General features: G+C 53.2%; 2 protein-coding genes across 2 annotated transcripts; one reads left to right on the plus strand and one right to left on the minus strand.

The window, feature by feature from the left end:
* Positions 1-517: 517 nt before the first annotated feature.
* On the plus strand, positions 518-1,282 carry AYO20_02906 (hypothetical protein; the record flags this gene model as incomplete). Its single annotated transcript, XM_022641210.1, has 4 exons — positions 518-634; positions 719-964; positions 1,035-1,108; positions 1,165-1,282. The coding sequence occupies 4 exons, from the start codon at positions 518-520 to the stop codon at positions 1,280-1,282; spliced, it is 555 nt and encodes a 184-aa protein (XP_022502741.1).
* A 3,371-nt stretch (positions 1,283-4,653) lies between these two features.
* AYO20_02907 (hypothetical protein) lies at positions 4,654-7,105 on the minus strand (the record flags this gene model as incomplete). Its single annotated transcript, XM_022641211.1, has 3 exons — positions 4,654-5,767; positions 6,631-6,921; positions 7,050-7,105. The coding sequence occupies 3 exons, from the start codon at positions 7,103-7,105 to the stop codon at positions 4,654-4,656; spliced, it is 1,461 nt and encodes a 486-aa protein (XP_022502742.1).
* Positions 7,106-12,719: the final 5,614 nt, after the last annotated feature.

A 12,719-nucleotide genomic window follows, 5' to 3' on the forward strand; every position in this document is an offset into this window, starting at 1 on the left:
TCAAGCAGGGGCGGGGATTGGGGGTTCAGCAAAATGTGTTATAGTATCTCAACTGCGTGGCAAGACGTCTTTCTCCCATCTATATGTCCATTCTACCCGCTGGCTTGAACTTCCTGGTCTTGCCTTATTGCAATGGAGGTAGTAATGGAAAATCCTGTTTCTATCGATAATGGCCGGCTGACCGACAAGAACTTGAGACGAGCACTAGACAAGCGACCGTTACCAGCGACAATATAATTCTCTTGTAATGCTCTTCGAAGACGCAACATCTGAAGCCACCCTTTCTATAGGGCCCGAAACAGTTAGTCCAATGTGGTCCGAAGAGCAGCAAGACAGAAATACCAGAAACGGACAGCACGCCTCTGGTGCCTTCCACTTCAGATGCGACTCGATTCTCTGTCACCATCCACCGTCCTCGACAAACTGGTCAATTCCCAATCTCTCCCCTCCTTCTGTAGTCCTCTCTCTCGGAACATCTGGGAAAGACTCTAAAACACTGTGTCTTCTTGTAACCACCATGTCCTTGCCCTTCCCAAACGTCTACCATCTCCGCACTGTCGCTGAAGCTTCATCCAAGGCCTGTTATGTCTGTTACAAACCCTCGGTCAAGGTGCTGATCACTCCTGACAACAAAGTAAGTGCCATTCCTCTCTTTCAGACACGATCAGTCCTTTGAGTCGGGTCCATGACGATCACCCTACCAACTGGTCTGTGCCAGGATTTCTTCTATATCTGTGTTTCCCACCTTAGCGACAGAGGGTTTGCTTCCCCCGTTGTAGACGCCGAGGCAGAAGCTGCAAAGAAGAAGAAAGAATGGATGGACAAAGAGATAGAGAAAATCAAGCAGGAGTACGAGGAGAAACAGCGCAACAAGAAGGCCAAGAAAAAGGCCAAGGACGACGACAAGGACAAAAAGAAGGACGACGACGATGACGGCAAGGCTGAGAAAGAAAGGGATGATAAGGTCGGTTTGATCTCGCTAGTGCTTGCGGTTACTTTTTCGTCCTCGAAGCTGATGTTGTGATCGTCTGTAGATCAAAGCCATACAAGCCGGTTCGAGTCCCAGCGAGAAATCGGAAGATGCTCCTCGTGTCTATGCCCTGCACAAGTGAGTCATTTTCCCCCTTCTTCTCGGTTACCTACCCTCCAGTCTAATCTTGACAGAAATTTCTATCAAATGCGAATTGACCGATTGCGCAATCTAGAGGTTGCAAAACGGAACCAACAGCGTATGAAAGACCCCAGCTTCTTCCCTGCAGCGCCGAAGGGCGACATCTCATGACCCGACGCCAAATGGACGACCTTCTAGACTCGTGGTTTCGTCTCAACGCCTCTTTTTTCTTTCCCTGCTCAAGCTGTGAAGATGGTCCACACTGGTGACTCGAAATATGCCGGCTTTGCCGAGAGCTGGAGCTTGTATCTTGTCCTAAGATGCCCACTCAATGCCCGGCCACTGTTTGTTGTCAACGTTGATGCCAGTGCTGCTGCATCATGCATGATCAAAACCTGCCCACCTGGTGCATAGTTGTCTGCAGTGTGCCGTACAGCTGAAGACCGCTCGTGGTTTAAGGCTGGCTGCCTCTGTCAGCACTAGCGTCCAGGTGTGTGGAAATCATTTCGCTGGTGGAGTTGATGATGGGTTTGTGTCTGCTTTCATCCATGCTCAGATGTCAGCCCAGAGTCAGCGGTCCTCAATTTCCTTGTCACCGTTCGTGGATCGGGATGGGAATGATGTCAAGGGCACGCAAATCTTTCAGCCTTTGTCGTGACGACACGTGGTTGAGTACAATGAGCGTCGCTCGCAAGGTGCAGGTAAACACGAGCTCGCATGGTGCAGTTCGTGTTCACTCGAGGCGAGGGAACGCTGCCCGGATAGGCCTGCTCGGCTTCAATACGACGATCCCGCTCTTGCATTTGGGCCTCCCGCCGAGCTGTCACCTCCACCCATCTTGCCCGTTTAGAGGCTCGTTCGCCCATTTGCCCTTTCCGGTGAGCGTCGGGTACACAAGTGCGATTAGCAAGGACGAAACCTGGTTTCCTCCCCCATCCAAACTGCTGAGGGCCGAAGACCCCTTGCGTGCCGTCACGAGACTGAAACCCGCATATTTGGACCCCTCTACGGACAAGGCGGAATTCTCTGCTTGCCTGCTAGCAATCCCCTGCTTGGGATAATGCTGGAGATCAGCTTTGGGGTCTTTCCCGACCAAAACTTCTCGACTTCTCACGAGGTATACGAGGCTAAACTTCAGCTACGACTCACAACAGACACTGTTACCCCGATCCCTAACTATTCAACCTGCGCTTGTACATTTCCGACAGTATGGACTCTCTCTGCCAATCCATCATGCTCGCAAATTCTATCGCCGCCAGATTCGTGGATTTAGATAAGCGAACCGTTGGCACGTGGAGTAAAACACAACGGAATGTTTCCGATTGTCGCCCTTTCGGACAAAGTCTGGGGCTCCTTTGGTGGTCATCACCTTCCAAAGGGTTGGCGTCCAACCCCCCATACTATTGCATGTCTGACTTTCGGGATGCCCGATGGTTCGAGTCAGCAAGCCCGTTTTGCTACAACAAAGCCGAGCTCCAAAGCACGTTTGAGGACCGTGAAACACGCCAAGCGAAGAAGTGTTCTAAGGTAGGCAAAAGGCTGCGCTCGGCACCGAGGAACCAGTAATCATTTTCGACAAAGCTTGCGCCGCACGTCAGCATCGAAGGATTTGGCTTGCTTGCCGGATCAACATGAATATGCAACCGAGCTCTGGCCAGAGGATCACTGCTGCGGAGATAATTTACTAAGCTCCTCATGTTGGGATCCAAGAGTCGGCGGCAGATGAGCCCGTATGGATTCCACAAGTGCTCCATCTGCCATTTTAGCGGATAATGCCCTGTAAGGCTGAAACCTATAAACACACTCTACCATGAGGTCTCCATTCGCAAGCTGACGTGGAGCACTGGTATATCCCGAGAACGGCGACCACGGTTCGAGTTGCAGGAATTTGTCAAGAGGATTCTCGCCTATGGCTTATGCTCGAAAAGAGGAAACCGTTTGTGCCAGTCAGTTGTGTCGGCACGCGCTGTGGAGGTGCCACTTGCCTTCCATATCGAGATATTGAGGAGCCATGCCACACTGGACCAGGCCGTGGGAATACTTCGGTCCCCGTTAGAGCCCCTGTGTCTGAGGCATTCCCTGATCAATTCTTCACACACAGCAACCTCCTACACTTACGAGCTAAGGCCAAGCTTCCACCACTGGGCAGGTAGAAGAGCACCGACTAAAGAAGGGATGAGAAGTGCAACTTGCTCCTCAGGAAGTGATCCAGCAAGATTGGAGTGAGGTCTGTTAATGGCGGTAGGCGATCGGGAACCCCCTATGGGGAAGGTGGACTGGAAAACAATGTGCTTACTCGTGCAACCGTGATGGAACCAGGTTGAATGAGTCGTCTTTGTTGCCCAGGTCGAAGAGGTAAAGACCGGGTCAGACTTCGCTGCCGAGAACCTTTACGCCGAGCAATTCAACCTCCTCAGCAATGTTCTCTGTTGGTAAGCGGGACAACTTCTCCCCAGCCAGCTCGGAACGTCCCACGACGTGCCGGCCGAGAGGCCTCGTTTGATGATGATGGAGGAGCCGAAAGCGCTTTTCCGAAGACGAACGCGGGGCATGTCAGCCCGTTTACAAGTCTGTTGGGGTCAAGAGCACCATGTTGCTTAAACGAATGCTTGGTCGCGCCCTTTGGTCCATTGGGAGTGAAAAATCGTCAGGCGTCAAGCAGCAGCAAACTTTTCAGGAAGCCTGTCAACACTAGCCGAGCTCGACCAGTGTCAGTCCGCCCGTTCCGACCACGAATCGCTTTGTGTGGAGAGAGGTTCTTCCCAGCGCCTCCAAGGGGAGACAAAGGACAGACTGGGAAGGCGTTAGTCATAGGCCCCTGACGGAGATGTCGCGTCGGAATTCTAGAACGAGAGGAAAAAACCCAAAAGTGAGAAAAAGAAAAAACCATGCCGTCGGGAAAGATGGTCGGGTTCAACCTCGTACCGCCATGAACGGTATGGTTTCCGATTCTCCTGAAAACGACGTCGATACAAGGGGGCTGATGTCGCTTCGTGTTACCGCAAAGAAAAGGTGGTCTGGGTCTGACTCTGGCGCATGGGACAACGGTTTTTTGCGCTCGAGCCACTTTTCCATTGTGAGGCCCTTCGTAATGGGCACTGTAGAGTCTGGATACTGTATTTGCTATGAGCGGTCTCCACGGCCAAGGGAGAATATGATTTGAGTCTCAATCGAGCTCGGCCACACCGGAACACATCACATCACATCACATCGACCGGTTTCGTGCGATACGCACGTAGTGTCACCCCAGTCCATTCCATTCCACTCCACTCCATTCTCAGCCTTGTCGTCGTCTTAAAATCGTAACCTGTACCGTGTATCCCCGTAACATGGCGTTTCTTTGTGGTATGTATGTATTGCGCGTCGCGGAAACCCCTCTCCCCCCGGGCCCGGAAATTTCTAAAGTGATTTTCTTTTTTTTTTTTTTTCTCTCCTTCTGGTCGATGGTCGAGGACTGGCTGGGTCCGTCCATCCATCCATCCACCCCCCTTTCGACCTGTCGGACACGATTCATTGGGAGTGTCTGAAAGGGGGTTCGATCGTCACAAGTTGCCATTCCCCGCCCTCCTCATTCCAGGAGGATACCTCACCGCACCACTGCTACTCGTAGAGTTAAAGACTGGTTTCGTGGCGTCTCCGTTTCCATGTCCACTCCCAGATCCCTGGCCCTGGCCTGAGCCTGGTGGTCCTCCTTTTATTGCCCGTGTAGAGCTTCCTACATCATGGCGGCGCACCTCGTCCACCTTCCCCTTGGCCAATCCAAAACCAGGCGTCACCCACCCGCCACAGCTGCAGCGCAGGCCCTGCCACGCAAATTTGCCAATGTTGGCCCCGCACCATTGTGTCGGGCACGTCAGTCGGCCGTCCAGTTGGCCTTGGGAGAGGATGGGCCTCATCCACGAGAGAGGGTGGAGAAAGATGTGCGCGCAAGGGTCAGCGCCCACGGCTGCCGAGGGGTCACGGTGCGCCGGAGGCTTGTGAGGCAGGATGAAGCTGGACCTGGCCAACAGGCGGCGGCACTTGCGGCACTTGATCTCGACGTTTGCCGGTAGGGGAGGCGCCGGCGAGGGCGACGACAGCGTAATGTCCGGGTTTAGGATCTCGGTCGGCTCGTCGCTGTCCGGGTCAAGCAAGGTGAGGCTCTGCACCCTGTCGCTAAAGGGGTCGCTTCTGTCGCCTGCGTTTGCGCAGGCTTGGCCTAATCCTTGAGCACCGTCCCCCTGGCCGTTCTCGTCGTCGTCTTCTTCGTCGCGAAAACTAATGTGGTCCATCTCTGGCGCCCGGTTTTCGCTCAGCGCGTCCAGCACATTCCGCGAGTTCATCCATCTTCGGTAAATCTTGTGGCTCTCCAGCTGCTCCTGCGTCGTCGGGCAGCCCATGGCCTCGTACATGCGGAGTTGCTTGATGAAGCCCGAGTTGGGCTCAACTTGGGGACGGCCTTCACGGACCAACGCAAGTGCCGTGTCCACAGTCAGCGGCGTGGGTGGCAGGGAGACCATTTCTGGCGGGGATGCTGATGATGACGGCGAAGACATGGCGGGAGACTGGGCCGTGGTAGTTGTTTGAGACTGAGGGTAGATGATGTTGGCTGGTTGGCGGGAGTGCCAGAGAAGGTAGGCTAAGACAATTGTCGCTGAACGAGATACGCCCATTGCACTGGAAGATACATGTTAGTTATCATCGATCCATTTCTCTTTCTGACAAACTTCATCAAAATCCTGCTCGTAATATGATGATGGCAACGGCAGCAACCAGTTCCTAGTCTTTCAGAGACGAGCAAAACGACCTTATGCCGTGGCTACTCTCGTACAATTTCAGCCAATGACGGTGAATTGCACCCAATATAACATGGCTCCATAATGTTCCAGCTCAAGACAGTAAGTGTGACTTCAATGTGGTCGTCGTGACAGTGCCCCTATCCGCCCAAGGGATCTCAGCCTTGTGGCTAAAAGGAGTTGTCACGTGCTTCGCTGGCCGAGAATCACAGGCACCACGGGAGGTTCAAGTCGATGAGCTGCAGCCGATAATTCGTGGAGCTGAATGATTTAGTGGCCAGAAACAGTTTTGTTTTCGCATGCTTCGGCTACTGAACTAGGTAAACACGTCCGGCTCCGGTCCAGAGTGGCGGTACTCGACCAGGGTGCTCAGCGTGGCAAAGCCGAGATTTGGCGGAGCCACCAAAGGTGAATGTTGGGATTTGGTGGAGGCGCCGGCCCGTTCTACCCTAGGCATCATACGGCACAGATCTGTCATTCAGAAGTACGGTCGGTGAGACCGACTCTCTGCTCCTGGGAAGGTGCTGCCGTACAAAATGTGGACCAGGCGTTGAGCTGTGTGAGAACTAGAGTCGCTGATGGATACCAACCATTGGTTTCGACAGGCCGCAAAAAGGGACAAAAACAATAGACAATGCCCGTGGACACGGAAACCAGGTTTCGGAGTCCCATGTGACACGTTTGCGCAAGCTAGACAAAAGCTGCCATGGCCAAGAGTCAAGAGAAAGGAGAATTTTCACCTACCAGTGCACAAGGACTCCGCCCGGGATTGGGTCGTTGGAGCCATCTTTGAGGGAGGTGCCAGAGGTTTCAAGTTGACGGGATCTCGAATACTTTAAACCTTCGTGAATAAAGGCATTGCTCCGTGGGAAATAGGACAGAATATTCGAGTCGTAGACATCGTCCAGAGGGATGTGCAGGTGTTGGAAACCGCGAAGAGAGGCCCAGTCTTTTTGAAACTTCCAGTCTAATACTGAAACAACGTGAGTGATGTTGGAGTTCTGGAGGATCTTCGGGCGACGCAAGGCTTGAAATCTGAAGGGACTTGTCAACAGTTGTCACTGGAACTTCATCTCAATTCTCCATCGGGTCGGCTTGGAGGTGGGTAGAAACAGGTCGCCAGCCACGCACAAAAAGGGGGGCACTCAGTTCGAACCACGTACCCATCAATGTACAAATCGTAGCCTGGGACCTTGCTGGGCAGGGTTGGGATGTCCATGTCGGCTCCGAAGACAGCGCGGCTGAGGTGATGAACAGATGCCGGATCCCAATAGAGGCAAAGAACGGGCCAAGGCCAACCACCCTTCGCAAGAGTGAAAGCAGCGGTGAAGGGGCAAGGACCAAAAATGTGGATTGTGAAGTAACGGCTTTGGTTTCTGTGTTTTCCGGAAAGTGGGCGAGGGTTCCCGGTTGAGATTTTTTTTTACTTTGTTTGTCGGTGGCAATTATCTCCTCCCTGTCAAGCTTCACACTCGCAGACACCACGGTTTGAGTAGCGTAGGAGGGACAAGGGCTTGGATCGGATCGGCTTTGGGAAGTCTGGGTAATGGTGGCCTCGAAGCCTTGAAGCCTTGAAACACTTGGAGGTTGAAGCGGGAAGAGAAAATCGGATATTGAGCCTCGGCTAATGCCAAGACTCTGATAAGTCATCTCGTGACTAAAAGGGAAAGAGAGACACATAGGGCAATTACGAGTGGTAATAGCAATTCACTTCCACTTCACTTCCACCTCACCTTTACCTCCACGTCTGACCATAAGTTTTTATCCAGATAGCCTTTTCGTATAGAAGTGTCTAATTTGTGGATTGAGTTCTTCGGAAGAGTAATCTGACAATCCTCTCCTCCACCCTATCATTATGCCTCAAGGGTGTGGCTTGGCCCGTCCATAGACCGTGGCTGGTGACATGTACGTAAAGAAGGGATCAACCATAGATTATGCTTAACTGCAAATACCTTTCCGTCATGTTTACCCGGCATCATGGCGAGGGGCAACCAACAAAAGAACGAGACCGAGGTCAAGGGGCCTCATTGGTGATGGCGAGAGTCAGGTGGGGGAGCAAACGGTTTGATGGGCATATGGGGTCGGCGTCGACGGGTCCAACGGAACAGCCGGGCGTGGCACATCAACACGTCAACAACCCCTTTGGCATTCATTGGCTATCTCTGGCTTGAAACAATATCCTGCCGATGGATGGCTTCACCTTCCACGAATAGAACTGCAAGCGATGTTTGATGAAGTTTCTGGAATCCAACCTTAGCCACCTACTTGGTCTGCAGCTTGTCGGTCTGGGAGTTACTGGAGTTTACAAGTTCGGATGAGGTGGTGTCATCGGGATTGGATGGGGGGAGAGAGGTTGGACGTTGTGCTGGTGGTATCTGATACCTACTAGTCGTAGGGTCTGGTAGGAATCCCCACGGAGCCACAGGGCAGCAGCTTGGTGACATAGCATAGGGCCAGAGGGATCTAATCCACATTCTGGTCATCCTTGTTGGGCATAGCAGGTCCTAACAACCCCCTGTTCTTCTGCCGTCCGTGTCGGTGGTGTCGATCCAAGATACGACGTCAGTTGTGTCCACTCGCAATATTTCCCCAGGCTCGTCAAGACCCGCCTCGCCGCTCCTTGCAATGCACGCAAAGAGGTGATTTTCCGAGTCTCAACCCGGCTCTATGTCCCTGTCTGGTTTGTTGCTCCGAAGCCAGGCACCTTGTCGAGGCACATGTACAGAGCGTAGACGCAGGACACAGGACGCAAAACGCCTCCTCGTCAAGCACCCTCACCTCTCAAAAAATTATCTCATCCACTCGCCGATTACTCCTTCAGGCCACAGGCTGGAGAAGTTGATCAAACTGACCCTCTGTTTCAGGTGCCTACGAGGAATCTCCAGCCTTGTCGGTTGCCAAGTCCCAAAAACACTCAGATTCAGACTGATTCCGCTACCTGATCGAGTTTGTGCACCGTTACAATCACTCGCAATCTTCGCAGATGATACGATCCACCTTCTGGAAATTCATGCCAGGTCCTGCTTCACCCTCGCCAATCACAACTTGACGATCAATCGAAACCGAAGGATGTCGTGCCATCCTACCTGCTTCCACTCGAGTGTCATCTCGGCCTCACGCGGCCGCGTATCATCCAGAGAGCTTTGGTAGATGGAGCACGCAGTCAATCTGTGGCAGAAGGATCTCGTTTGGGCGAGTGAAAGAGAAAGAGAAGAGCCAGAACAAGCCTCATGCAGACCTTCAATCGTCTCGGGAGTTGCTTTCGCCGATGTACTCGGTGCTGGTGCCACCTCCTTGGATTGATTGGATGAGGTCCCATCGGCCTTGTGGGCGGCGGTTGGCCCAATAGAACAAGTCGAAGCCATCAACCCACCGAGGTACCTCGTTCGTTCACCATGCGCATGCAGTCTGGCCACCCTCGCTATAAAAATTTGGGCAACCGAGCGAGACCGCAATGGAAGGTCTTGACTAGTCGCCGAGGGGGTGGACACGGCACGCTCATGGCAGTTTTTGGTAAGGCAGAGTACCAAGTACTCCATTAAAGAGGGCCTATGAGTACTTGTAGGGCTGTGCTTGATGTTTCCGCAGATGGAGATCCGAGGGCAATGGTTAGGGGGCAGGGGGCCCAGGGCTAAGTGGGTGAGTGGGTGAGTGGCAAGCCTATGCATCCCCGAAACAAACGCTACTTGGAGAGACACTGCCCAGAAGCAAAACCTGTCGCTCGAGTCAGTCGCCATGGCTTCCTGCAGGCCATCAGACTCGGCATGCGCTATCCACCAACCAGTACCCAACCTCGAGGCCAAGGTCAAATGACACTCCGCTCCAAAGTATCCTCTACCACATCACCTCTCGTGTTTGGTACTGCCAACACAACAAGCACTTGAGGCAGACACTCGTTTCGTAATGGGGACCCGCTAGCTCCCGCTTGATGGAATGGGGTGCTACGAGTAGGATTTGGCCCAGTAGTAGTGCCGTTGTCAGCGTGGCCTCGGGACTACTTGTTCAAGTCCGGAGTAGGTATGACGTGAAAGCGCCCAATAATCCGAGCTCTCGTATTCGCAGGCGTTTGGAGCGTGGGAGTTGACGAAGAAAAAGCCTGGGATTGCGGCTAGACCGTCTACGGTGAATGCTTTCAGAGTACTCGGTATATGCACGAACCTATGAGTATTCGTATCCACAAAAACCTTGTTGGCTGCAGAAGACGAGGCATAATTGATATGTGCTCACATCACGCACACCTAGTGCACATTGAATTTTCCCTTGCTGCGATCCCCTACCACATGGGGAATTTTGGCAAAGGTTACGGAAAGAGAGGAAACAAGAGGATCGGTATTTTGCAAAAAAAAAAAAAAGGTTTTCCTATAGAGATCCGTTGTCCGTTTGTGGAAGGCGATGGGTTTGGCGGGAAAACCATCTCGCATCGTCCCCCGAGCCACTCATATATGGAGTACATATGTAGCGTAGCTAAATTATGCAAAATGCAAACAACGCCACCTAAGGCCATGGAACCCGCGCTTTCCGAGATACTAGTCATACTCGTAAGGCTTCAGCTGGGACCGAGTCTTGGGCCGGCGAACGGCCAAGCTCTAAAGTGGACCGAAGCGTCAAACACCAACCAAGGCCTGTTTTTATCGTAAGATTATGATGCTGATGATGATGATGAGGATGATGGCGGTGGTGGTTGTGGTGGGTGGGCGCTGGTGATGATTGTGTGGTGGTGGTGATGGTAATGCCTAGGTGCACCAGGTGGTGATGGGTGATTACGATGCGATACCGGGGTTGATGGGCGGACAAACAATGGCCGTGTTGGCTACCATTTTCTAGTATCGGCTCGCCTTACTCGTACAAGGACCTCCCTATTGTGTACAAGTACTCGCAACAGCACAAAAACACCCCCTGGGCCCTGGGTCGGCTGAGGTCGAGATACCCAAGCACTGTGGCACCAACCATGGAACGCCCCCCGGTCGTGGGTTTCATAGGGCTACTGTCTCCTCAATTAGGTCCCACCACTAAGCGGCCGGCAGGTTTTGGCGGGGCACTGCAGCCTAGCCACTCTTAGTAGCCCTAATCGTCGCCCGTGGCCCATGGTCGCCCAGCGTTACAAGGGCCCTTTTTTACTCGAAGGTAAGTACTACTCGGCTTTGTCTCAGTAACCAACCTACTACAAGTCTGGAGTTGGCCTGGTAGGCTCGCCCTATCGGGTGTCCACTTGGACTCTGGACCATATTACCGCCCTGGAGGGGGAGCACGAGGTCAGCCCGTGCCGCCTTTCTCCCCCGATCCCCATCTGTCAATTGCTCAACCTTTGCAAGGTTGAGTTTCAGTTTCAGCCATTGGGGGTTGCTTATTATTATGAATTTCTAAAGTGGGTGGCTCTCGGCGAGCCGTGTGAGGGTGAGGTGTGAGGAGGAGTGCATCATGCGCACAAATAGTAAGAATTGTTAAGGGGGGGATCAGATCAGAAGACTTCGGGATGGTACGTACATGAACACCACCGAGTAGGTAGTAAACGAGGGCAACCAAAGTCAAAAAGTCACTTCGTCACTGACTGACTCGGGATGTGTGAACCTTGCAGCACTGGCCCGGGAAAAAGGGGACTTCCGCCACACACGTTTGTTGTGCAGCACCTTCAAAGTACATGTACCTTCGAAGAACGAGGTACCTCGTACAGTACGTGGTAGAGCCCAAGGTGCCAGGACAAGATGCGGGAGGGCAGCAAAAGCACCAAGCGCGTCCCCCCGTTCCCGACCCCGATGTTCCATCGCCCAGGCGCCTTGAGGGCGTTGGTAACCAAGTAGAGGCACCTGGAGGGAAAGAGAAAAATTAACCCTTGCACCGTGGTCAGCGATAGGCTCAGACACCACCTGCGAGGGGACTAGCCCAGTTCCTAGGCATAAGGCGCTAGGCAAGGTGGAAGGGGTGGCAGGGTCATGGTTTAGGGCTCCACCATCCTGTTGCGGAACGGCTGCAGCCTTTTTTTCACGGTGTTGACGCTAGAGCAGCCCACGGCCGATCTGGGCTATGCGTGCTGTAGGGCTGAACCAACCCAGCTCCAGCCCAGTTCTGGATCAGATAGCTCAGGCGAACAAGGGACAGAGGAGAAGAGAGGAAGAGAGAAGAGAAGAAAACTACTCGGTACACATCCATCGGCGCCTGCGCAGACTACATCCCCGCACTCATTCCAGAAGCTCATGGCTATCGCTGGCCGTTAGGCCTTGGGTCCCCTTAGAGTTTCCCTGGCTGGTGCTGGCTGGTGCTGGCTGGTTGCTGGCTGTGATGCCTCCGAACAGCCCTGCCGCTGCTGAAATGTTTTTTTGAGCCACTCAACCACTTTAAAGCCAAACTCCACTTGGAGCCCAGCTGCCCTGCCTTAAACCACCCCCCTTACCCTGGCCCGATTTGCGAAGGAAGAAGCAAAGCGCAATCGCATGGCGGCAAGCTTGTATTGGCAAACTTTTGCTGCATGATTGACTTCAGACAAGGACCCGTGGAGCTCCAAGCCCTTGGAGCGTGCCATTTGCCTTTACTTCCATCGCCTTACTCGTGCAAGGTTCTTGTCTTCGTCAGAGAAACTATTCTAGTCCTCCCTCGCCACGACCTCCCACACCACTCAAACCCCCCTCCCCCCCTCCAAGTCGACTGAGAGACTTCGTACTCCCACCCTTTCGTACACTACGCTTGCTACGGCCATTACTGTGTCAATCCTGAAAAACCAAGACGGAAAGGACCCTTTGAGTTCCGTTCACATTATACCGGGAGCCCTAACCCAACGGGAAACCCTGCGAAAAGTGCGAATCCTGCAAGCAAATCACCGTCTGCAACCTTCCCTCACC

Source organism: Fonsecaea nubica (assembly GCF_001646965.1).
Source record: "Fonsecaea nubica strain CBS 269.64 chromosome Unknown Scaff13, whole genome shotgun sequence".
Classification (NCBI taxonomy): Eukaryota; Fungi; Ascomycota; class Eurotiomycetes; order Chaetothyriales; family Herpotrichiellaceae; genus Fonsecaea; species Fonsecaea nubica.